This window comes from Mercenaria mercenaria, chromosome 12 (genome assembly GCF_021730395.1).
Source record: "Mercenaria mercenaria strain notata chromosome 12, MADL_Memer_1, whole genome shotgun sequence".
Classification (NCBI taxonomy): Eukaryota; Metazoa; Mollusca; class Bivalvia; order Venerida; family Veneridae; genus Mercenaria; species Mercenaria mercenaria.
The window spans coordinates 41,984,887-42,010,966 of NC_069372.1; the positions used below are offsets into that span (position 1 = coordinate 41,984,887).

At 34.5% G+C, this 26,080-nt stretch overlaps 1 protein-coding gene across 10 annotated transcripts in view; it reads right to left on the reverse strand.

The window, feature by feature from the left end:
* Positions 1-26,080, reverse strand: part of LOC123535133 (CAP-Gly domain-containing linker protein 1-like) — a 105,230-nt gene that overhangs the window by 37,880 nt on the left and 41,270 nt on the right. For 9 of the 10 annotated variants that reach the window (XM_053519844.1, XM_053519840.1, XM_053519842.1 and 6 more), the window contains 12 exons: positions 25,003-25,071; positions 23,462-23,706; positions 23,014-23,074; positions 15,264-15,368; positions 14,411-14,563; positions 13,447-13,563; positions 12,822-12,879; positions 12,221-12,304; positions 11,601-11,668; positions 7,696-7,784; positions 2,571-2,736; positions 1,595-1,810 (listed from right to left, as the gene is read on the reverse strand). In XM_053519844.1, the coding sequence (XP_053375819.1) occupies positions 1,595-1,810; positions 2,571-2,736; positions 7,696-7,784; positions 11,601-11,668; positions 12,221-12,304; positions 12,822-12,879; positions 13,447-13,563; positions 14,411-14,563; positions 15,264-15,368; positions 23,014-23,074; positions 23,462-23,706; positions 25,003-25,071 (1,431 nt within the window). The remainder of the gene's footprint in view (positions 1-1,594; positions 1,811-2,570; positions 2,737-7,695; positions 7,785-11,600; positions 11,669-12,220; positions 12,305-12,821; positions 12,880-13,446; positions 13,564-14,410; positions 14,564-15,263; positions 15,369-23,013; positions 23,075-23,461; positions 23,707-25,002; positions 25,072-26,080) is intronic. The other variant, XM_053519843.1, reaches the window with a different exon arrangement.

Genomic DNA, 26,080 nt, shown 5'->3' on the forward strand with positions numbered 1-26,080 from the left:
TTTAATATATTTCTTAGGGAGACTCAATTGAGGGAAAATATTTTCAAATATTTTAAATATCTTAAATTTAAGATATTTTAAAAATGCATTCAGTTTAATGTTTTTAATCATGAGATAAATCAGTTCGACAATAAACATGCGTATGTTACCGGCGGTTATCATCATGTTTGGGAGAATCTCAGGGAACGTAATTTGGGAAGCAAACTCACCTCGGACAGGGAATCTAATCTGGGAGCAAACTCGCCTCTCCGAGGCTCGTATGCTACCCAAATTACGTTCCCCTAGATTCTAAATTCTGAGGTTCTTACTAAAATAATGCTTCTTTCTTGGTGGTTACCTGATTTTTGGAGATGCAACCAGGATGCAAGCTGGAACAACTAGAAGATGCTTTTGAAGAAAAGCCATGTCCCCCCACCCCACCCAATGCATAGTCGTATAGGCAAGAAGTCAATAGCTGACAGGAGTGAAAGTCAAAGAGACATTGATAGTTGGCTGCAATAGGGATCATCTACTTGGCATGTCCAATCATCCCACTAAGTTTCAACATTCTAGGCCTAGTAGTTCTCAAGTTAAGAATTGGAAACGGTTTTCCATGTTCAGGTCCCCGTGACCTTGATCTTTGATGGAGTGACCCCCAAAAACGATAGGGGTCATCTACTCTGTAAGTCCTATCACCCTATAAAGTTTAAAGGTTTTAGGTCAAATGGTTCTTAAGTTATTGACCAGAAAGGGATTTTCATTTTTTCTCCACGGACCTTAACCTTTAATAGAGTGACCTCAAAATCAATAGGGGTTATCTACTCAGCATGTTCAATCATCCTATGAAGTTTCAACATTCTGGGTCAAGTGGTTTTCAAGTTACTGACTGGAAATGGTTTTCCATGTTCAGGTCCCTGTGACCTTGACCTTTAACAGAGTAATCCCAAAATCAATAGGGGTCATCTACTCTGCATAAACAATCATCCTGTGAAGTTTCAACATTCTGGGTCAAGTGGTTCTCAAGTTGCTGACTGGAAATGGGTTTCCATGTTCAGGCCCCTGTGACCTTGACTTTTAATAGAATGACCCCAAAATCAAAAGGGATCATCAACTCTGCATGACCAATCATCCTATGAAGTTTCAACATTCTGGGTAAAGTGGTTCTCAAGTTATTGATCGGAAATAGTTTTCCATGTTCAGGTCCCTGTGACCTTGACCTTTGTTGGGGGGGTCGTCTACTCCATAAGCCCTGTCACCCTATGAAGTTTGAAGGTTCTAGTTAAAATGGTTCTCCAGTTATTGATCTGAAATTAAGTGTGATGGACAGATGGATGGACGGACAGGGCAAAAACCATAGTTATCTCCCCTCCTTTTCCCATCAGGACCTTCACCTTCCATGAACTGCCTCTTTTGTCCATGGTGATCTAGCTTGGTGTTGTTCTGCTGATCTAATATTCAAGTGCTATAACATGAATTTAGACTAACACAATTACCTCCCCTCTTTTCAAAATAAACTTATCTTTACCTAACATGGTGATCCGATATTTTGGTGCCGTGACCAGGATGCTAACGACAAATATTATATCCCTTCTTTTCTGGATGACCTAGACCTTACCTGAACTGCCTCTTTTTCCATGGTGATCTGGTCAAGCACCTGTTTATGAGCCTGTGTTTGTATCTCCTGTTTACTGACATTTTCTGCGGCCACCTCTAGTTGTTGTTTAAGTTCAGTAATTTCATTGTCTTTTCTTTTTAAAATAGTTTCTTTTTCCGTTTCATGGTCTTTTTCCATGTTAATAATTTTTGTTTTAGTTTTGTCAAGTTCCTTTTGCTGTAAAAGAATAGTTGAAATAGAATTTATATTTTAAAAGAGAATCAATGCACAGTCTCTAATCACGAGATTTTCCTCCTGTCCCTGACTTTAAATGAAAGACTAGACAGCAAAAGTTTAGTATAATGTTATAAAATATAGATATATGTGGGGGATATAGATAAATTGAAATGCAATTTGCATCTCTCTAATCTAAAAATAAATCTCAAATACAGAAGCTAACTGTCTTCAATTTAATGGTAAATGAAAGCAATGAAGACAAAAAGACCATGATGGCCAGAGATCGCTCACTTAAGTTTCACAACCGACTTGAACAATTCTGGAAAGGCCAACTGAGGAACATTCATGTGAATCAATGCAGCATTTTAAGATCGGGCAAGCATTTTCAGGAGATGTTTTCAAAAGCTTTCCAAAATGCCATATCAAGAAAACTAGCATCCTTCACTGGTGACAGGTTTATCTTGAAAAAAAATCAAAATGACTCTCAAGGAACATGTCAGTAAAATTGTTTTTAAAATGTGCCAGTAGTTTCTGAGGAAGAGATTTTCAAAGTTTTCCATTATAGCCTAATTCCTTTATAACTGTCTTGTATCTAATTTTTATTTATAATACATCTCTAACTGTACTCTCTAAATTTTGAAACATTTTATATTAACTAAGATAGGGGTCACGTATAAAAAGTTATAAAGATTCAAAAAATAAAAAAATCAGTTTCTTTTAATACCAATAAATTATCAATGAGTCAAGTAACTCAACTTACCACATCTTCAAGATTACTAGTCAAGGTAGATTTAATTTCATCATTTTTAGCTGCCAAATTTTCTATTTCTCTCTCTTTCTCTCTCATACTTGTTTCAAATTTATTGTTTAGGTTGTGCCATTTTTGAGTAGAAGTCGACAAGTCGGCTTGTACTTCCTCTAGTTTTCTGAAAATGAGAAAAATAATCATAAATTTTGGTATCAAGGGTATCCTGCCTGACAACCTGCAATTTCTGAAGACAAAAATGTGAGTTGCCAGGTAAAAAGGGACCATGTCATTAATTTTTTTGTTACTAACTTTATTTGAAGACTGGTAATACAAATAATTCAAGTGTCCATTTCATTTCATTTGGCATAAAATTTGACAGATTCAGCCAAAATCTATGACTTTTGTATGGAAATATGAAATAAACAAAAAAGGTATAAAATCCCTGTAAACTGAGTAATATTGACATAAACTTACAGTTTTTGAAAAAATGTATTTAAAAGGTCCCTTTTTTAGTGACTGCTCACAATCACTTAGTCATGCAAACATGTAAATCAGAAACAAATTTCATTAAAAGAGCATAATTTTTTTCACATACAATAATCGAAAAATTCATCACACCACATTTCACATGCTTCTTACCACAGTAACTCGGCAACTGTATCCTCTATATTAACATGAAGCTAGAGTGTAGAAGCACTGGTAAATTTTACAAAATGTGTGTTTTCACTCAGGTGCATATTGGCATAGTGTGTGTGTATACACATGCATAAATATCACAAAACATAGCTACTCAAACACACAATCACATCAGGAGATATTTAAACAGAACTATGTCTGTACACCGGTCACTGTATTTTCCACACTGAAAATCATGACTCCCTTGTAATATTCCATAAATAATGGAAGCAAATCCAACCTACTCTAACATTTTCCTATGGATGCAAATTCAAATATATTTATTTATCCTTGTCACAATAATATACTTCATATTTTCTGAAACAGAATTTTTGATAGTGTAAAACAACTACAGTGATTTACAAAATCAAATGATATAGAAAAATTCCAGACATAAAAAAATGCTTAATCTAAAATTGCCTCTAGTTTTGGTTTTTTTATAGTTTTATTTTACCTCTAATAAAAGTATCTCCAACTATTTCAAAACCTCTAAAAATTTTCACTATGAATCAAAATCTCTTCCCTACCAAACAACACCACACCAATCGAAAGCAACGTCAAACATCACTTAAGTTTTGTTTGTAACTTCCTTTCTCGCCGATCCCAAAATCTTCTCATTATTCAATATATAGTTCCTGTCAATCTTGCAAGACATTCAGCACCATCCCAGAAAAAAATGTCCCATTTATTCCACAACTTATACATCTTATTATATCCAAATCCAATCAATTCCCCCTACGCATCCCATCAGCTACAAGTGATATCAACTAAAGGTGATGTTTTCTTTACTCTGTTCAGTCTATCATTAACTGAAGATCTTACTGAATGTCAAGAGATTTCAATGTTTGGTTGTTTGACATTTCCAACATGAAGGCCATTTCTGTAAATCAACTTTTATAATGAATACCAATATATATATAAAGAAAATTTGATACACAGATTAAAAGATTTGGAAATTTCAAACTCTCAAGTAAACATCAAGCAAAACCTTCATGTATATTAAACTTTCCCTCTTACAAAGTTAGTTCTTGTATAATTAATCAATACCCTGTCATTATGCATGTATCAATTTGCCAAATCTACCAGAATTCAATTAACTCTGTTTCGTTTTGTTATGTTTCCAGTTACTCTGACAAATTCAGATCATACGGTGACTTCCTAGCTTTTTAACCCTTAGCCTGCTGCAGGCGAATTTAACAGCCTTTGCAAACAGCTTGGAACCAGATCAGACGCCGATTAAATCGGCGTCTGATCAGGTTCCAAGCTGTTTGCTACTCTGACAATATTTTTTCCAATTTTGGAGCAAATTGAATGAACTTTACAATTTTAGCAGACGACATTTCCAGCAGACGACAATTTATCTAGCATGCTAAAGGTTAAGGTAGAGAGCCTCTGTGGGCTTTATGAACACCTTGGTAAAACAACCAATCTTCCATAAGACAGCTGGGTGTTTACTCACATGCTGATGCTAGCAGGGCTTGAAAAAACACACACACAGGTATTGAACAAAAGGTTCAAAGAGTCAACCACCTTGACCACTTAGCAAAAGAGGTCCCCAGACTTCAATAACATCCAATAAAACATGCCATTACAATCCATTACACAATACTTCTTGTATTTCATAACCCACTAAATTCCTCCTACACAAGTTACTATCTTCAACTGCATATTTCTCGACTCCATCTTTGGCATCATTAATTGACTATTCAACTGAATTTTAAGAGATTTCCATAGATTTGCATAATGTATTTTGTTGCTGACATCATCAAACATCAGAGACTGTAGTGCAGTTTTTCCTCAAGCCAAAGTAATTTAGCAAATCAAAAGCCAGGAGAATTGTTTCAAATGAAAATGAATTCTTATCATATATTTGCTTCCAGTTATACTCAAAATGGATCTTCAAATATTTTAGATCTTTTTGGTTTCTTTGTTTAATATAAGTTGTTAATGCTATTTTTCAAATTATGTATCAATACTTATCCTCTGCAAATAACTATCAGCTAACCCGACAGAAGAGGCAGAAGCCGAGACACTTTAGATAGGGCCTTCTGTCATCAGAGAGTATTGACTTATAACAGGTTCGAACCCACAGACCTAGACAATGGTGACCTTGACCTGCATCAATTAAACAGACTGATTTGAAAGCAATGTGTCTGTTTCTGTCTATGTTTAGTCTATCAATTTCTTTGCATTCAGCAACAATGAAATATGCAAGTGACTTCTGTAAATTTCATGGGCTAAATCAGCTTTTTACAAGTGGGAAAGGAGCCCAAGCAATTTGGGTAAAGAATATATTGGTTTCCATGTAAAGATAACGGTATTTGGGCCAATGGAAAAAAATTATCCTAACAAATAGTAAATTTTAGGGGAAACTGCATGATTGAAAGATATGGGGAAGGGGCCTGTAAATGGCCCTTATTATAGCAGAAACCTGAAGGTTCGAAAGTTCTTCGCCTGACCTTCTACTTTTAACCCTTAAATATGTCATGACACACTGTATGATTAAATGCAAACAATTATGGTCTAAAAAACGTTCTTCCTGAAATATGACAGAATAATGATCATGGCATGAAAGAGGTTGTCAAAAAGAACTATTTGCACAATCTTGAAAGGAGGTTTTTACAAACATCCATCAGACAGTTCAAGAGAAGAAGTTGTTCATGGGTTTTTCTTTTAAAGCTCCAACAATCCCTACGTGCAGTTGAGCTGAACCACTTGAAACAAATTGAGAAATCACTTTAACGTAAATGTGCACAAAAAATCTCAGATTTTTATTAGTTTGTAGAACCATGGTTTAGGTATTTAGTATATACTTGTATTGCAGAAGTACATTTTATATTGATATGACATTTGAATGTTCTATAAAATTTGGCGATGCATTGAAGTCTATGACAAAACTTTGTGACTTTTAATTTGGCACATAACTGTACATAAAACTCTTCTTACACCTCTGGTGTTACACTCGAGCAGTAGAAATATCCACTGTATCAATAGTTTCTGACGCCTCTCCATCATAGATAACGAATAAACAGCTTCCGAGATGTTTTTCTCCAATCTCAATCTATCATCATTTATTGGCTAACCTTGAAACCTATTTCAACCAATATTTTGAGAAAAGCCTGAAAATATGAAGTTTCTGTCTACATTGTACATTTTCAGTATAGATGATTTTATGTTGCCTGGTTAACATATAGCATATAAACTTGATAAAAGCCGAACTTCAGTAAAATATTGATAAAATACATCATAATTACCAGTCAGTACTGTAATAGTTGAGCTTAATTTTTTTTTTTTTTTTTTTTTTTTTTTTTTTGGTTGAGTTTAACGTCGCACTGACACAATTATCGGTCATATGGCGACTTTCCAGCTTTGATGGTGGAGGAAGACCCCAGGTGCTCCTCCGTACATCATTTCATTACGAATGGGCACCTGGGTAGAACCACCGACCTTCCGTAAGCAAGCTGGATGGCTTCCTCACATGAAGAATTCAAAGCCCCGAGTGAGGCTTGAACCCACATTGGTGAGGGGCAAGTGATTTGAAGTGACCTTAATCACTTGGCCATGGAGGCCACTTCCAGCATAAAATGACCAAGCAGGTATTGTCTTTAGTCAATCATTACCGAGAATAATAATTATAATTATTTAGCCCGGACATGAACACATCACCTCAAGATTTTGTATCTGGAGGTCTACCTAGTTAAGTTTAGCATGCTTGCATGTTTTTTTTTCATACTGAAGTACATAATGAAGATAACCCTCTTCAAATGACTACATTACAGAAGGACAAACTTCATACTAATTTTCAGTATTTTTTCTTTGAAACCAAAATTTACTGTCCACTTTACCGAAATCTGGCTTTTTTACTTGACTAAATATTTCCAATTTACTAGCATGCATAATTATATACATAAAAGCTTTGTGAACTGTCTATCTGCCATCAAAATTCTTTGCTAAATATACTTCAAGTACACACCCACTATAAAACTTGTGCCAGTATGGTTTTATTCTTTTGCACAATGTCTACAGCCAGTGGCTGCCTTAATTTCCAAAAGAAACTATGAAACACTGCTTTTTAAACAAATAGAATTATAGGTAATAAGGTGACTTTCCAGCTTTTGATGGTGCAGGAAGATTTCAGGTGCCTCTCTGGGCATACCTGCAGGCACTGGCAGACACCTGGGTAGAACCACCGACTTCCCTTATCCCAGTTGGATGGCTTTATTGCATGAAAGAATTATACAACCAAAGCACAGTTTCAAACCCACAGCACAGAAGGGACAAGCGATTTGAAAATCAGCAACCTTGGCCACTCGGCCAAGGCAGCCCATCTGCCTCTGTAGAGAGAAACCCTTACACTTTTGGGGTGTCCATATCTGAGGTTCTACTGGAACTGGAAACATTAATGTCAGATAGACAGTTCAGTGTAGATAAGAGTGAAATACAAACAGGAAGCACAACTAACCTATTCTTCTGTCCAAGCTGATCATTTAGCATTGACAATTGATTTGAACTGTCACCCGAATTTTTCATCATATCGGCAACCTGGCTCTCCTTGAGGGAAAAAAACAATCGAAATACACAATATAGAATGTTCATTGTGCCCAACATCATTGCAAAATATGTTGTTTTTTTAAACATCTAATCATTTGTAACTATCTTAATATAACTCATTTTTTTAAATTTTGATATTTTCACTTGAAAATATATACACCTAATGATAAATCTGTAATTAAATTGTTTCATTTTGTACTTTACATGTATCTACCAGCTAATTTGAGCCACGCCATGAGAAAACCAACATAGTGGCTTTGCGACCAGCATGGATCCAGACCAGCCTGCGCATCCGCGCAGTCTGGTCAGGATCCATGCTGTTCGCTTTCAAAGCCTATTGCAATTAGAGAAACCATTAGCGAACAGCATGGATCCTGACCAGACTGCGTGGATGCGCAGGCTGGTCTGGATTCATGCTGATAGCAAAGCCACTTTGTTGGTTCTCTCATGGCACAGCTCATTTTATGTGTCAGATTTTTCTAACAATATATTTCAAACTTTTGAAAAATGTTTACATAATAATTTTGTATTAAAAAAGATTTTTGTCTAATAATTATGTATTTACAACTTCTGAAATATATACCAAGGTATCTCATATATTTACCGTGGAATGTTTTAGTATACAAATTCTACACTTCCGAAAATCTTACATAATTATGTGTGTACTTGTAAATATTCAATTTCATAAAAGGCAATAGAAGAAACTAAAGTGAAAGGCAAAGTTGTTTTGAAGTTAATTCTGTCTGTCTCAAATCCCTTACAGCAGTCAAAGAAAATCAAGTCAAAAATGAAAAAGATACAGATATTTAAATTTGATAAAAATGGCTGCCATTTTGCTTCCATAGAAACTTAAAACAAATGGTGGATTGAACTTACTTCAACATACACATTTAAACAGTATTACACAATTCTTCGAAAAAGAATTCCAATAAGTTGGAAAGGAACTATCTAGTTTTACATATAAAATTAAATTTAAATATCTATATAAGGATACCTGCTAAATAAATAATTCAGAAGTGTGTACAGGACGTCATCAGTACTAAAATGGCCGCCTCCTAAGCCAGTCAATTAAAATTTCTAACCGCCAGCCATATATTTTTCCACAGAGGTCCAATTTTGAAAACTCAGAGTTACGCCTGGTTGGCAAATGACTTTTAGAAAGACAAACTTATACTTAGACTTTCCTTCCCCTTTAACTGTAAAATTTTGCTATACAGTAATGTCTACAAACTAATAATTTAAAATAAAAAACTAGTTATAACCACCAATTTTACCAGAAATTAATAAAACTTTAAAAAAAATTACAAGCACAAAAACCAAAAACTTGCACGATTAATTAGTTCAGATGAATATGACGTGATGATATATTAATAATGATGGAAACATCTACAAGTCTGCGGAACTGAATCATTCAAAAAACATCTAAAAAATGAAGAATTTCAGCCTAGCAAAGGAACAAGGCAGAGATAGGGGATATGGTTGGATACAACAGAAATTACAATAGAAAGGTTATTTTAATATATTTGACCATTTCTATATTAAAATTTGTGTCAGAGCAGATTTTATATACAAGTACAGAAAAAAGTGCATGTATGTAATAAAACTACATTATAAAAATCCTTTCGAGCTACTTTTTATGAAAAGTAAAATATGCCCACTTCGACTGAAGTAAGTCCAAAAAGTCCAATACACTACTCAGTATATTCTAAGGAAGTTTATGTTTAAGAAAATAAATACATATAAATAGAAAATACTGATTTTTTTTTTTTAATTACCTCAGAACGCTTAAATAAAAGCAGGTAAATAAATCGATTTAGGTATTTGAAAGTAAATAAACAAGACATTATGTTATAAATAAATATAAATTCATTGTTGCTTATGAGAAAAACAAAAGATAAATCAGTAGCACTCTTCACATCAATTTAAAAGAGGCCAACATGGGACGGATGATCAAAACACTTTATCATTGAACATCATTACAGGTTCGAGGATGCCTATGTATACCCCACCCATATTTTCTTAAAGAGGATATGTATTCACTTGACATTATTGCATTACCAATTCATAAAACTAACATTTTTGTGCTTAGTGATTTGTAAATGTATGAAGTATTTCTTCTGTAACGATGTTTACTAAAATGTGAAGACACATTATCAGCAAAGAATACAGATTTGTATAATTTTACAATTTTCCTAAAGACACCATATTTGGGTAGGTCTAAGTTACTGCTAACTCTGACGTAAGTCATCGTGGGAGATCAACTTGGTGCTCAATCGACACCATTCAAATATCCATCTATTAGTTCTGCAAAGCATTCTACTATTAAAAACGCCAACAAGCTTGTAAAGGACATTTAAATATATGCATATTAACAACAACATTATAATTAGATGTGACCCATATAATGTCATTTGCTTAACAAGAAAAACATCTATTCACGGTCAAAGATTATCAGCAAGTTTCAAAAAATTGTATAGCAAGTTTCAAAAAAATTGTGGATATACAAAAAGTACCACCGTAATTTTTTTTCTGTTCGGATTTAGGAATAATCTCTCAAATGGCGTTATATATATCTTGAACAGTACTCCTTACTGTCAAATTAAAACTACTTGGCCATGAAACGTTAAAATTGGCAGGAAAGTATACTGCTTTGTGTATAGCATGGGCGTGTGCAAATGAAACTGGCTAGTCATCAGATTTCAGGAACTCAGATGAAAAAAAAAATGGGGCCACAATATGTCCCCATTAATAATGCATTGATATGATCCATAATTAATTGAAACTGCAGTATACATCAATAACTCATTGGTCCTCTACTAACAAAAGGGCTTTCTATGTTTACAACATAAAACAATACTGTATCATTTTATACTAAAAGATAAGGGCATAACATATCCACAACATAAATCTATAATATACTGTCTTCAATCAATATAGATTAATAATTCATTAGGCCATTTAATATCAACAGTATAAATCAATCATTTATCACCCTTTATGGAAAATGGACAATATGCCAGTCAATAATTTTATCATCTTAGAAAGTGTGCATGGAAGTTTCTTGCATACAATTATTATCCTGAAAAAATCGGCGAGACGAAAAATCAACGATCTGATGATTGAATGATGGTAGGCACAATGGTTAAAGCTCACACGTGTAACAAGAAGGTTTAACGTGTCACAATAACGTGTACAATATAAACAAAACATTCAGCTACAATATTCACAATAATCTAGCAAACTTAGTGGGTGTCGACAAAAAATTAATTTCAATGACAAAAGCCGTCTAAAGTATGCGTTCTTTCCAAATTTTTACAACACAGAAAGCAAAAATTATTCAGCTTCATGAAATACAATTTGGTGCTCATTTTATAAAATTTAAACTTAAGTTAAGCAAGCTAACTTTACAAAAAAAAACTGGTTTCACCACAACAAATGCGTGATTAATAGCTGCTCTTTCACCAAGATAATATCTTCAACAGCTTATGCTAATTTTCTGTCAAATATTTGCCAATTATTCCGAAAAAAAATTAAATTTTAATAAACTTATTGGTACTTTTTTTCTTTTTGAATCTTTTCTCACCAAGTCAGCCAATTCAACTGGACAAAACAGGACCCAAATAATATCTGGTGCAAAAGTTAATATCTAATTTATCCTTGGGAGCTAAATCTTCATTTTTAATCTACATTTATTTTAAGATATATAAATGTATACATATATTTTCCGAGCCTAGGTGAGTAGCAACTATGATATATGATATGACAATGATAATGGTAAATCAGGTGGGTGGGGTAATTAGTACTGTTATGACTTACCAGATGCGATTTTTCTTCATTAAGTTGTTGATATCTCTCCTGGTTGTCCTTCAGCTGCCTCTCTAAGTCTACAATTACATGTGTCAAGCAATTCTTTTTAAAGATTAACATCCACTCTTAATATTCCTCTGAATTCAAATGCATTTTCCATCAATTTACAGCATACTAGTACAACGGTTAAGTTGTAATACAATTGTTTAAAGTAGACAAATGTTTGAATTTGCGAGTACTGACATATTTCATGGAAACCAGTTTCAAACATCTAGCATCTGATAAGTTGATTCAAACTCAGTCTTGAAATTGACCAATGGAAAGGTTTAATTCTGTGGTTTGTACCTAATGATAAAATCTGGTATTGAAAGTACAAGATGTTTTTTTCTTTTCTTCAGAATATTCTACATTTGTTTCTCTGACACTGCTACAGTTTATGTAGCAACTTTACAGCTTTAATGACCAAGGAAATCCGTAGTGCCCTTCCTTACTTTATTTCTGGTTTCTGGGTAAAACCATTGACATCTGGTAAGCTAGTTGCATGTCTTCCTCCATGACGAACCCAACCACGAGCATCTGACTCAGAAGCCTCCCCTTTAAACTTCATATGCGCTATAAAACAAACTTACCAGAATTACGTGACTTGAGATTCTGTACCTCCAGAGAGAGGTTGTTACTGAACACTTCATTGGCCTTTAATTTATCTGTCAATTCTGAAATATTTCAAAGCAAACACATGATATACAGTTATTATGGCTGCCTAAGGACCTATTATGCTACTAGAACCCAAATGTAGCCAAACTAATAGGACCCTAAATCTGTTCATTATAATAAATGTTGTTTTTTTTTCGCAACCATGAAAATCTGTTCCTGTGAGCACAGCAATGACTTCATGAACCATGACATGAAACACACCACAGTAAATAGAGTACAATATTTGTTTTATTTTTAAATAAAGAGATGCTAGGTTACTTGGCAATCATTTGATTTTGTGAACACAAAATTTCTTGGTTTAGGCCAAAACAAATATTTCATAGGGTCATGAATTTCTGGATTTAAGATTTTGAATGAAAAATAAGTGGGTATTATATCTGTAAGCTAGCATTTCATTTTGTGGATTTACTCAACCACTCTCATATATAAAACAGTCAAATTTCTTCTTTTTTTCACAATTACTATGGTTTATATAATTCAAACCTGTTAAAATATACAAAACATGAGTGCATTTACCTTCAAAGTTGTATTGTATTTTTTCTAGCTTGTTACTTCTTGATTCAAGTTCATCTTTCTAAAAATAAAGATAACAATATCTTTAGTTGGACAACAATACTTGGAATTTCTCTGCATAGTTATTTCAGGCCTTAGACACTTTCCAGATTTTCCTGGTGAAGAGAGACCCCAGATACTCCATTGGGTGTTATTTCAGACATGGGTGGAACTTTTGGTAGAACCATCAACCTTCTGCAAGCCAGCATGGCAGCCCTAGCAGTGTTTAAGTCCAAAGACTGGATGATCAAGTGACTTGCAGTCAGCAGCCTTAACCACTCAGCCATGGCTGCTCCTGTTTTTCACTCTATGATCCATATAGTTTTTTATTTTTTGTTGGGTTTAACGTCACAACCACACAATTATAGGTAATATGTCAACTTTCCAGCTTTGATATTGTAGGAAGACCCTAGATGCCTCTTCATACAATCACTGGCCTTCCATATGCCAGCTGGATGGCTTCCTGACATGAAGAATTCATTGCCCTGAGTGAGGCTCGCAGCCATATAATAGTAAGTGTTTGACAATGAACAAAGCATTTAGCACAAATTATGAAGCAACATTAAATGAAAAGACATATTATACACACCATTTCTGAAAGTTTTTCTTGAAGTTGTTTTACTTCTTTATTCTTCATTGACAGAAAATCTTCAAGTTCAGAAACTTTATTTGTCTTCTCCTCTAATTCCAGGCTAACTTGACTTGTCTGAAAACAGCAATTATATGTATGATATAAACTTTTCAAACTCATCTTTAAAGCAATCATAGCTCTGTATTTTAAGTTTAGCCTGAGTGAGCCCATTTGTCTTATATTAGACCTTCCTCCATGTCTTGTGGAATATTAGTCTTCCTATGCAAGCTTGTGTTTTAACTCCACTTTCTTATCTAATTTACCCTAGACATTCTTTCATGTCTCCAGAAATTATAATTCTGAATTTTAAACTTAAGTCTACATGAGCTTGTGCTTCAAACTCTTCTATCATATTCAACTTATCCTTTACCTTCCATGTCTTTGTGAGCTTGTGTTTGAGCTCCTCTGTGTTATCTATCTTAGATCTTCCATGACTAGAAGAACTGAAGTCTATACTTTAAGCTCTGCCTATGAGACCTTGTGTTTGTGCTCCTCTGTCTTATCTTACATCCTAGGTATTCTACCATGTCTAGGGGTATTATAAGTTGGTGTTACAAGCTCTGCCTGAGTGACCTCAAATTGCTCGGTATCAACAACTTACCTTAGCATCCTTTTCAAGCTTAACAAAAGAATAACATGTCTGAAATTCAAGCTAAGCCCAAGTGCACTCAACTGTCAAGTCTAGCAGCATTTGCATATCTAGAAGAAATTGTATGCCTGTATTTTAAGCTTGGCCTGAATCAGCTCAAGCTGTAATGCCTAGCACCTTCAAAGAATCATACTTTTGAATCCTATGCTCAGCCAGGATGAGCTCAAATTGTAATGTCAAGCTCCTTTTGCAAGCCACATAGAAGAATCACATATCTGTATTTTAAGCTCAACTTGAATGAGCACAAATTGTTATAAAATACTAACAACTTACCTTAGCACCTTCTTCCAGCCTAGAGGAATCGTATGTGGTTATTTTAAGCTCAGCCTGAGTGAGCTTGTGTGTGAGCTCCTCTATCTGATCAAGGTAGGATGTCTGTGTCTCCTCCATTGACTTCATGTGTTTGTCATGTCTTTCCAACTTTGTCTGCAATCACAATAGGATATAAATGGGTATATTCATTTGTAAGTAAGACAGCATACAATGTACATTGAAAGTTTAAGCACATAAACATCCTCAAGCAATTCCTTGGGTCTCCTGCCATTTTTTCCAATATTTTCTAAGTTTGGACTACTCAAAATCCTGGATAACTCAAACTTTTTGCTCATCCTCCTGAGACCTCAAGTGATCAGTGTTTAACTGTATCTAATTAAGGTAATGGACCGATAATGACAATCAGCATTTTATTTCATTTATGCATTCCCTTTAAGCGATTTTGACATTCTTTGGAATATTATAAAGAAACTTCTACTAAGGCAGAAGGATGCAGAAATTGCATAACAGAGAATATATAGTCTCAGTCATATCAAAATGACAAAGTGTCATTACCAGTCCACCACCTTAAACCAAAATCATGACTATCTTCACAACGATACATATTGCTGTTGTTGTGTTGTTGTTTTCAGTGTTTTTTATATAAAAACAAGTATAGTTTTATATTGCAAATAATGATGATGGTAGCAATGATGAATATGATAAAAGCTAGGATGGTTGCGATGATGCTGATACAGCGAAAATGATGATTTCAAAATATGACAAACATCAATAATCCATTAGAGTTCCATGACAAAGAAGGCAAGTTTAAAACATGGTATGAAACTGACAAATTAACATGTCTTATTCTTACCTTGTAAGTGAGCATTTCTGTTTCCAACTTCTCTGTTTTCTCCTTCTCTCTCTTCAATGATTTCTCCAACTCCCTTATCTTCGCTTCCTCTTCCTCTGTCCTACTCTATAACACATAAATATATGCAAAATGTCAGTGTTTTTTCACGTAACTTACATAACATCATCCTTCAGTTGGAAAATCTCTGCATTTTTTTTCAACATTATTTCAGTTTTATATCTAAGTGTACACCAATCATTAATCCACTAACTTGTTTCCACAACCAAGAGGCAACTTCTTCAAACTTACTAACTAGCAGTGGCAATACGCTTTAGATATCAAATACTGTGAAATCAATTAATTTCGTGGGCACAAAATTTCATGTTTTGGTAAAAACCCATTTCTTTAGGATATGAAATGACAGAGGTATGAATTCACAGATTTCAGGTTTTGAACATAAACTGAGATGTGACTTATACTTGTTCATTGGAATTAAATAACAACAAAATCCATGAAAAAGGTCTCCGTGAATATCAATGATTTCACAGAATGGAAAAAAACCCAACTAGCAGTCACATCTCACAGACTGATACTTGCAATGTTCTCTCAGGAAGACTCCATGTGAGACTTAAAATTATAAGAGCCGTGCCATGGGAAAACCAACATAGTGGCTTTGCGACCAGCATGGATCCAGACCAGCCTGCGCATCCGCACAGTCTGGTCAGGATCCATGCTGTTCACTAACAGTTTCTCTAATTGCAGTAGGCTTTAAAAGCAAACAGCATGGATTCTGACCAGACTGCATGGATGTGCAGGCTGGTCTGGATAAATGCTGGTTGCAAACCCACTATGTTGGTTTTTTCATGGCACGGCTCATATACTGCTGAATCATCTAATTTCGAGGGTTTGCGCCAGAAGGGCTATTTTTAGGGACTACAAATTCATGGATTTCAACTTCTGAATGTAAAGTAATTTCAATCATAAAAATTTGTCCCACATAAATATTAAAGATTTCAGAGTAATTACTGCAAATTTTCAGGAAACAGAACTGTTGGTGCAAACATGACATATGAACATTACATAAATTACATAAAACATAACAAAGTTTTGTATATGTTAAGCAAACATTATAAATCTATGCACTACATGCTACATGCAATTTTCTATTAACTAATGGTTTTCATTTAGTTACATACAATATACAATACACATGTATTAATATATTGGTGCCAGATGTCAGTAAGAAAATCAACACAATCAAAGTACTTAAAATATCTCTGATTTTCCATTAAAAAATCCAGCACTTATAACTTCCATTTTAAATAACTAGCATTTAAACTGTATAGATAGAAGTCACCTTCTTTTCATCATTTTCTTTCTAATAAATCTATTACCCTGTTATTCATGTATATTTCTTTCTGTGATCAAAGTACCAACCATTAATATCCCTTTTTCTGAAAACTACTGTGTATGGATAAAACATCAGATTCTGGTGGACAACACGTCACCCTACCATTGTATCATACTTATCTATAACTGAATTATTTCCAAGTGAGCATCTAAGAAATCTAATTATATATGATGAAGAAGGGAAGTTTCCCATGAGTTGTATCTATCAAGGGAAGCTACACTGAAAGCTTCTCTCTTTGTGGTTAAGGCACATTTATCTTGCCAAACACTCTTAACCTTTACCCTGCTAAATTTCTAAAATGGACTGTCTATCATTTAATTTAGACAGTGCCATTTATTATTCGAAGGGGTGTTCACAGAAAATATACTAACTGAATAGCGAACAGTGCAGAACATGATCAGCCTGCATGAGAGTGCAGGCTGACTTGGCCTGTGCTGGTCGCAAAGGCAGAATCACCTGCTGCAAGCAGGCTGAAGTCAAATACATTCTCCATGAAATATGATTACAGTGACCTCAGAGGTACTGGATCAAAATTTAGCTTGACAATTATTTTCTCACATTTTAAATTAGTCACCAGTGTCGATAAGTAATTTGCAACATACCAGAATATTACCTAGCATAACTTCCAAAACTACAACCTGCCACGGCATGCCGGTTTTTAAGACCACACGTAACTTGCTCCGATAAGCAAGTTCCTTAGAATGCAAGTAACTTGCTTTGATGTGCAATTTTCTTTAGAACACAATAACTAGCTAGCATGTGACATTTCTTCAGAATACAAAAAAACTTGCTAAGAAATGTTACTTTTTAAGAACACGCGTTGGTTCCTAAGTGTGCAAATTCTTACAAAAATAACTTGTGCAAATTTTCAAAAATGCAAATAATTTGCCATGATGTGCGACTTAATAAGAACGCAAGTAACTTCTACAATGAGGCTTATAAACACTGATAACTTGTTACAATGACCTCGTATCATTTGCTATGATGTGCATTTCTTAACAATGCAAGTACCTTGATAATGCACGAAGTTATCAGAACAAAAAATATTTGTGAAAACAAATTTGCGATTTCTTAAGAATGAAAAGAAGACTATAACCATATGATGAAATATTTAATAGTGACACAAAAGATACCAATGCTACACCAAAGCAGCATACAAAGTCATGTCAGAAAAAAAGAAATATAATGCCTATGAAATGCTTTTGCCATTCATAGCACATAGTCATAAAGCCTACATGGTTTATAAGCAAGAAAACTGTAATTAAATTATAAGCTATTACAATGCTACAAATAAAACATGCATATGTTACTATAGTCTATAACTAGTATGAACCAAAAAATCCACTGGCCATGGAGACTCTCCTAACAACAAGAGGGCCATGATGGCCCTATATAGCTCACCTGAGTAGAGTTGCTTGCTTGAACAAATTTCTTAGCTAAAGCTTTAAGATCTAGGCCTTCTGGTTTATTTTTAGCAAATTTATGAAGATTTCCCTATGCACAATCAAGTAACAATGGGGCTGGGTCAATTTGACCCTGGGGGGTCAAGATTTGAATAAAATTTGTAGAGGTCCACTAGGCAATGCTACATGTCAAATATCTAAGCTCTAGGCCTTCTGGTTTATTTTTAGAAAATTTTGAAGATTTTTCTATGTACAATCAAGTAACCCCGTGGGGCGGAGCCAATTTGACCCCGGGGGTCATGATTTGAACAAATTTTGTAGAAATCTACTTGGCAATGCTACATGTCAAATATCTAAGATCTAGGCCTTCTGGTTTATTTTAAGAAAAATTTTGAAGATTTTCATATGTAAAATCAAGTGACCCCTGGGGCGGGGTCAATTTTGACCCCGGGGTCATGATTTGAACAAATGTTGTAGAGGTCCACTAGGCCATGCTACATGTGAAATATCTTAGCTCTATGCCTTCTGGTTTATCTTTAGAAATTTTTTGAAGATTTTCATATGTAAAATCAAGTGACCCCTAGGGTGGGATCAATTTTGACCCCGGGGTCATAATTTGAACAACTTTAGTAGAGGTCCACTAGGCAATGCTACATGTCAAATATCTAAGCTCTAGGTCTTCTGGTTTTTGAGAAGAAGATTTTTTAAGATTTTCCTATGTAAAATCAAGTGACCCCGGCGGCGGGGCCAATTTTGACCCCGAGGGTCATGATTTAAACAAATTTTGTAGAGGTCCACAAGGCAATGCTACATGTGAAATATCTAAGCTCTAGGCCTTCTGGTTATTTTTAGAATTTTTTTTAAGATTTTCATATGTAAAATCAAGTGACAACTATGGCGGAGTCAATTCTGACCCCAGGGTCATGATTTGAACAACTTTAGTAGAGGTCTACTAGGCAATGCTACATGTCAAATATCTAAGCTCCAGGGCTTATGCTTTTTGAGAAGAAGATTTTTAAAGATTTTCCTATGTACAATCAAGTGACCCCTTCGGCGGGATCAATTTTGACCCCGGGGTCATGATTTGAACAAACTTGGTAGAGGTCCACTAGGCAATGCTTCACACCATATATCTAAGCTCTAGGGCTTCTGGTTTTTGAGAAGAAATTTTTTAAATTTTTTCCTATGTAAAATCAAGTGACCCCTGGGGCAGGGTCAAGTTTGACCCCAGGGGTCATGATTTAAACAAATTTTGTAGAGGTCCACTAGACAATGCTACATGTCAAATATCTAAGCCTTAAGCCTTCTGGTTTATTTTTAGAATTTTTTTTAAGATTTTCATATGTAAAATCAAGTGACCCCTGGGGCGGGGTCAATTTTGACCCCGGGGTCATGATTTGAACATCTTTAGTAGAGGTCCACTAGGCAATGCTACATGTCAAATATCTAAGCTCCAGGGCTTATGCTTTTTGAGAAGAAGATTTTTTAAGATTTTCCTATGCACAATCAAGTGACCCCTGGGGCGGTGTCAATTTTGACCCCGGGGTCATGATTTGAACAAACTTGGTAGAGGTCCACTAGGCAATGCTTCACACCAAATATCTAAGCTCTAGGGCTTCTGGTTTTTGAGAAGAAGATTTTTAAAGTTTTTCAACCAGAGTTCTCCATGGAATTCAATTCTTTGAACAATTTTGAAAGGGGGCCACCCAAGGATCATTCCTGTGAACTTTGGTGTAATTCTGCCCAGTGGTTTTCAAGAAGAAGATTTTTTTACAATTTGTTGACGCACAACGCACGACGGACATCAAGCGGTCACAATAGCTCACCTTGTCACTTCGTGACAAGTGAGCTTAATAGTCCTGTAAATTAGGAAGGACCAGATTTCTTGTCACTTCAAAAATCAACATCATTAATGTTCATCTATAGAAGTAAGGACCCATGAACAAAGACCCGACACAGAACACAATTTTTTTTAAAAGAACATAATAATCCCAAAAAAGCAAACCTAATTCAAAGCCTTAGTTTAAGAAGGCACAATGAACATAAATAAGAATAATCCCTCTGGTAAGTATAACAGCGTAGTAAACTATAAACGGCAAACAATTAGCTGAAACAAACTACCTTCTTTTCTCATCTTTTTTAAAGAAATTATGACCATCCCTTTGATAAAATACCTGTTCATTTAAGCTTAACAGTGATTTTCAATTGTTACACAGTACTGACCTGTTGTCTGATGGTTGTAGGCCCAAACTTACAACCATACTATATATATAGTCTTGTACTCTACCTACCAGAATAGCTTGGCCGACAACGGAGATAAAAAGACTCCCTAAATATTTTTTCTTTCACAAATACGAAAATATGAAAAATTTTAGGTTAAAATAAATTAAACAGAAAGAGGTGTATGTTAGCTAGTCTGAATTTGTTCTAATTAATTACAGGTTAGCTAAATTGGTTCTGGAAAGTGCCATGAAAAAAACATTCTTTGCGACCTAAAAATATTGCCAGGACAACAGCTGCTGATCAGACGCGATTTAGTCAGGATCATCTGTTCCAACGCTTTTGCAAAGGCTGTTAAATGCGTACAGCATGGACTGAAGGGTTATTCTGATCATGCTTAGCAATATTGGTTTTTCATGGCTGTCATTACTACAGACTGTAACGAAGACAAAAACAACAGTTACAATCTTGGGTTTACAGAACTTAAAACACAAACCAAACTGCTTTAATGCATATAAGAGCAATACAGACTTTTCCAAACTCTACAAGAGCAACATTTTTTGTTAATGTTTCACAATAACTGTTCTTATTATACTTTGATAACTGAATATGGCCCTATAATTCCTAAAATTCTGAAATTTGGCAAGAAGACTCTTTGCTAATATGGTAACCTTAAATATTATAACATGTATGTATTTCAAAACTCAAATTTAGGTACAAACTGAATGTTTAACATTAATATTTTTCAATACTGATGGTGCATATCTAAATCATATGACACTGGGTTATAATGTTCCTTCACAGTGATATTTTCAATTCTGCTTATACTACCCTACAGATCAAATGTACATTAGTTTTGAAGTGTAAATGCATTATGTAACAAAAAAGATTATATCATTATAAGCTTTGCATGAAGAAATATGCACAAGTTTTGCAGTATAATATCTTGTTAATATCTGTGGGTAACAATTTAATTTCAAACATGTACCGAAATAAGTGCATTGTATGTAACACCTTTACTGTTATAAAGAATAAGAAATTTATCAGTATTTGAAAAACATATTACAAAATACCACAGTGACTATCTTTGCATTATTTTGTCACAGAATGCTAACATATACCTTGTCATGAGATTCACAATTTTCTTATGTATCAACTTTCTAAAACCCTGTGTCGTAAATGTCATAATTTCAATTTGCAATCTAATGTGCAGCAAATGCAATGCTTTTTGCATAACAAAACTGAGCATATCAAGTGTTTAAGTAATTTTGCTCTTATATGCAATTAAAGACCACATGAAAACAAACACAATGTGAAATACACAATTCACTACACTTTTACATTATCATTTTTCGTCAAAACCTTAACTGGAACATTTTTATGTGGGCAAATCTTTTAATGCATTGGGTCAAACATTGCGCGTCTTTAAATTCACACCTGCAGAGGATTATTTTAGTGCTACCATACAAAATGGTGTGGCGTGCAGCAATATCACACGGTATGCTCGAGTTACTTACTTCATTCGGAGTCTATGAAAATCAGAGGTATATGAAAAGCTTATGCATACACAAGAATTCAAACAATATGTACTGTGATACAGGCAGAAAATATTCATTTTGTTCAATCTTTACCCTGCTAATTTTCTAAAATGGAGCCGTCCCTTATTCAATTTGGGCAGTACCACTTATTATTCAAAGGGGTGTTCACTAGAAATTTACTGACTGAAAAACAAAAAGTGCAGACCATGATTAGCCTGCATGGATGTTTCACGCTGATCTTGGTCTGCACTGGTCACAAAGGCAGTCATTGAATCCAGCAGGCTGAAGGTTATGAATACTTCTCTAAGTTCATTGGGATTTCTCTTTGTAGATTAGAGAAGTTGCATTTTTAAACCAAAAGAATTTAAACCATGTTTATTAAAACTTTTAGGAGCTTGATGTTATCACACAGTCAAACCTAGCAAAAAAAAAAAAACACGTCTGAATAAAGACCATCTGGTTTAAACTACCCCCTGTTTAATTTTATATCTTAAAACTTACAATGTATTTTGTCCTATGAATAAAAACTAGTTTTAGCTCTCTCTCAAACATGGCTTTTACAAACAAACTTGTCTGTAATTTAGAATTTCCTCTCACTAGTACAGATAATTTTTAACCCCATGTAAAATAAAGGACTATATTTGCATTCGTATTAATACCAGATCAGTACATGATATTTCCTGTATCACAGTACAACAAGCAAAACCTTTCAAACACGACAAAATGCAACAACATTTCATGCACTTTCATTTCAAGTTTAAACATTACATATACAAGCAACAAACTATGCACACAAGGTTTACATCCTAAGGTATGAAATACTGCAGACTTTTGGGGAAATCTACTAGGAGGAAAATCCATTACAATACAACTTTGTTCACTCAAACTAGATGGGCACCATTAAATTTTTGTTTTGTAGTTCTGCTGTTAATGTTATATGATACTAGAGGAAAAGGTGACTGGAGGAACTGTTTGGGAATTCCATCCATTTTTTCAAAGCAATCCAAGGTATTACTATATTACAAAGATTTCGCCAGCACTTGACAAGCAAAGAGACGTGTACTTTTGACTGTAACATATAAGTGATGATATATTCAAACCTAAATGCTATGGGGAATAGACATTCTGGGTTTTTTTCTTCTAAATTACAACAATACAGTGGCAGGATCTTGAATAAACTCAACAGATTATCTTCATACCTCCAAGTCATCTTTACTGATCACCTCTTCTTCTATCTGGAACTGTAAATCTTCAACTTTCCTGAAGAATAAGAAAAACTTGATGGTACATTGAAAACTATTTTTAAATTGGCCAAATTTATGTCCCTACTGAGACAAAAACTTAACATTTCAAATTCAGGCAAAGTAGAAGAGTCAATTATTAATTGTTAGAACAGTGGTTCTGTGGTAAAATGTAAGACAACAAAACCACAAGTTGTTTGATATCAAAAACCGCAGTAACCTCCATTCCAGAATTCAAAAGTTAAAGAATTCTCAATAGAATTCAAAATTATCTTTAAAGAACTGAATTAGTATATGTTTTGAATGAGAGCTTTTCGGATCCTTTGAAGTACTTCAGTTGTAAACTTGATTGTAAGTAAGTGACATATATATGATATACTAGTAAATACTGTTTAAACTAAAATACCTTTTTTCGTCATCTAATTTTTCTTCAAGGTCATGTTTCTCGCTCGCCAGTTTTTGCACTTTAGCTTTCAATTGTTGTATACTTTCATCAGTTCCCTCGTGCAGTCTTTCCTTCTCTGCTCGCAATTGGGTCAGCTGGTCCTGTGCCTCCTCCACCTGTGCTGCTGCCCTTGCGACCTCTGACCTCTCAAGGTCACGTTCCCTCAGCAACTGCTCAATATGTTCCTCTTTCTCTTTCAGAGCTTTCTGTATAAGGTAGAAAATTCATATATTACAAAGTAATTCTTTGCTTTCAAGCATACTGAATGATTAAGAAATATTCATATAATTATTTTATGTTAGTATCAAAACATTGTGGAGAATTTCCTGTTGACCATTTACGCCTGCAAAAATGAAAACATTAGTAGCTTAAAACACTCTAGCCTTGACAGTCTTTCATTTTTCACTTTTTTCAAGCTGATGATGTGCAGGTGACGCTATATGGTGAGGAACGTTGAGTAACCTAGTACTCTTCAAGATCAGGAAGGTAATATTGCCCTGCAGTTATCAAATGAGATAAAGGGTAAACCGTTAAATCAATAGCAATAGTCTGCTACTGTTATTTCATTAATTGGTAAATTTGAATAATTAATTGAATAAGGCAGCATCTGTCTATTTACTGAACAAAGCACTAGCAATACAACTATCCACCATTACATCTGAATACCGTACTTTGGCATCTCCAGGACATGGCAAATAATTGGCCTAATGCAGCATGCCTACTAAAAAGCAAAATTTGAACATACTGTATTGAAACTGGGCAAGTTATAACAGTTTACTACCCAAACTACGTTAAAATAAAAAAGAACTGTCAAAAATCGGACTGTGCTAAAAATGTGCCAAAATACGGTACTTTTATACTGCGCTAGCATTTATAATTAAGACGTTATTCTGAAGCATGAAACTACAGCTGCAGAAGCTCTATAATTATGACATCACAGTTCATATCGATGTAGAAGTAAATTACAAGCTCTACTGGCAATAATATACATCTCAAAATGAGGATTATACTGATGTTTCTGGGGAAGATATTACCGTAACTAACAGTATGAAACATTTCAACAATATTCAATACATGGAAGTCTGGGCTGAAAAAAGACTGAATGAAATGTCTGGTAACTTAATGATAAAAACTCGTAATAGCTTTTATCTTGCAATACCTATAATCAATATGGTAGTACATGAATGTCTGATAAAAATTACAGACATATTAGAAACAGTAGAAAGTAGTTTGACATAACAACATCTTTCACACAGAAATCTTGTGTATTAATCTTCATAAATAGTGAAGTTTTTTGCAAAAAGCTGTCCCAATTCCCATTTATGTGCCAAGCCATTTTGAAATACATTCATAATTCACTTGAACATGAAATCTTTATACTATATATAAAATATGATTTTAACACCTGAAATGAAGTAAACTAAGTGTCAAAAATGACTTACTAAGTGAAAAGCAACACGTATGACAACAACCCCTTTCGCCACCAAAAAAGACAAACTTACCTGTAGTGCAGATGTGGTTGCAGTGATATTGAGAGAACTAGGTCGTTGGCCAGAACGTCCCGCAGCCGGCTGTTAATACACCAAAGTTTCACCATAAATACACAACTGGTTAGTAGAATAATACATGAGACGCTACTACAAGTGAAAGTATGGACTGAGTACAAGTGCACTAAATATACACAGTACATGTGCACTCATTATAGAGTACATGTGCACTAAACATAGAACTTCTCAAAACATTTTCAAGATTACCCAAAATTTCTGTAAACATTTTTTTTTGCCTGTGGTAACCCCCTTAAAGATTCTTTTTCATATATTTTTGGTAAAAATGATTTTATCTCATTTTCTTTTGAAAAAAGTATCTAGTAAAGACTTCTCTACATCATTTTTGGGGCCGTGCATCTGGACACCTCAAGTGCAATTTAAGAGCTACAATTTGACTAGTCATCCTTTACTACAAATAAAACTTTTTATCTAAGTACATTTATAGTTTCCAATACAGTTCTACTCCTTTCATCAAATCATGATTTTAATTTTGAATTTTCACACAAGTCTTTTAACTGTATGTAAATTAACAAGTTTGTAATTCATTAGTTCTTTTTCAAGTCTACAATACATACTTTTAAGAGTAACAAGCGCTGTTTCCATAGGATGACACATGCCCCCGATGGCACTTTGAATGGATAGTTATGGCCGATGTTAGAGTTTAGGACCTTTGACCTACGGACCTAGGTCTTGCGCGCGACACGTCGTCTTACTGTGTCACACATTCATGCGTAGTTATTTTAAAATCCATGCATGAATGACAAAGATATGGACCGGACACGCCCATCAATGCACTATCATGAAATATGACTTTTAACGTCTAAGTGTGACCTTGACCTTTGAGCTACGGACCTGGGTCTTGCGCGCAACATGTCGTCTTACAGTGGTACACATTCATGCCAAATTATTTGAAAATCCATCCATGGATGACAAAGATATGGACCGGACACGAAAATTGCGGACAGACTGACAGACCGACAGACTGACAGACGGTTCAAAAACTATATGCCTCCCTTTGAGGGCATAAAAATGT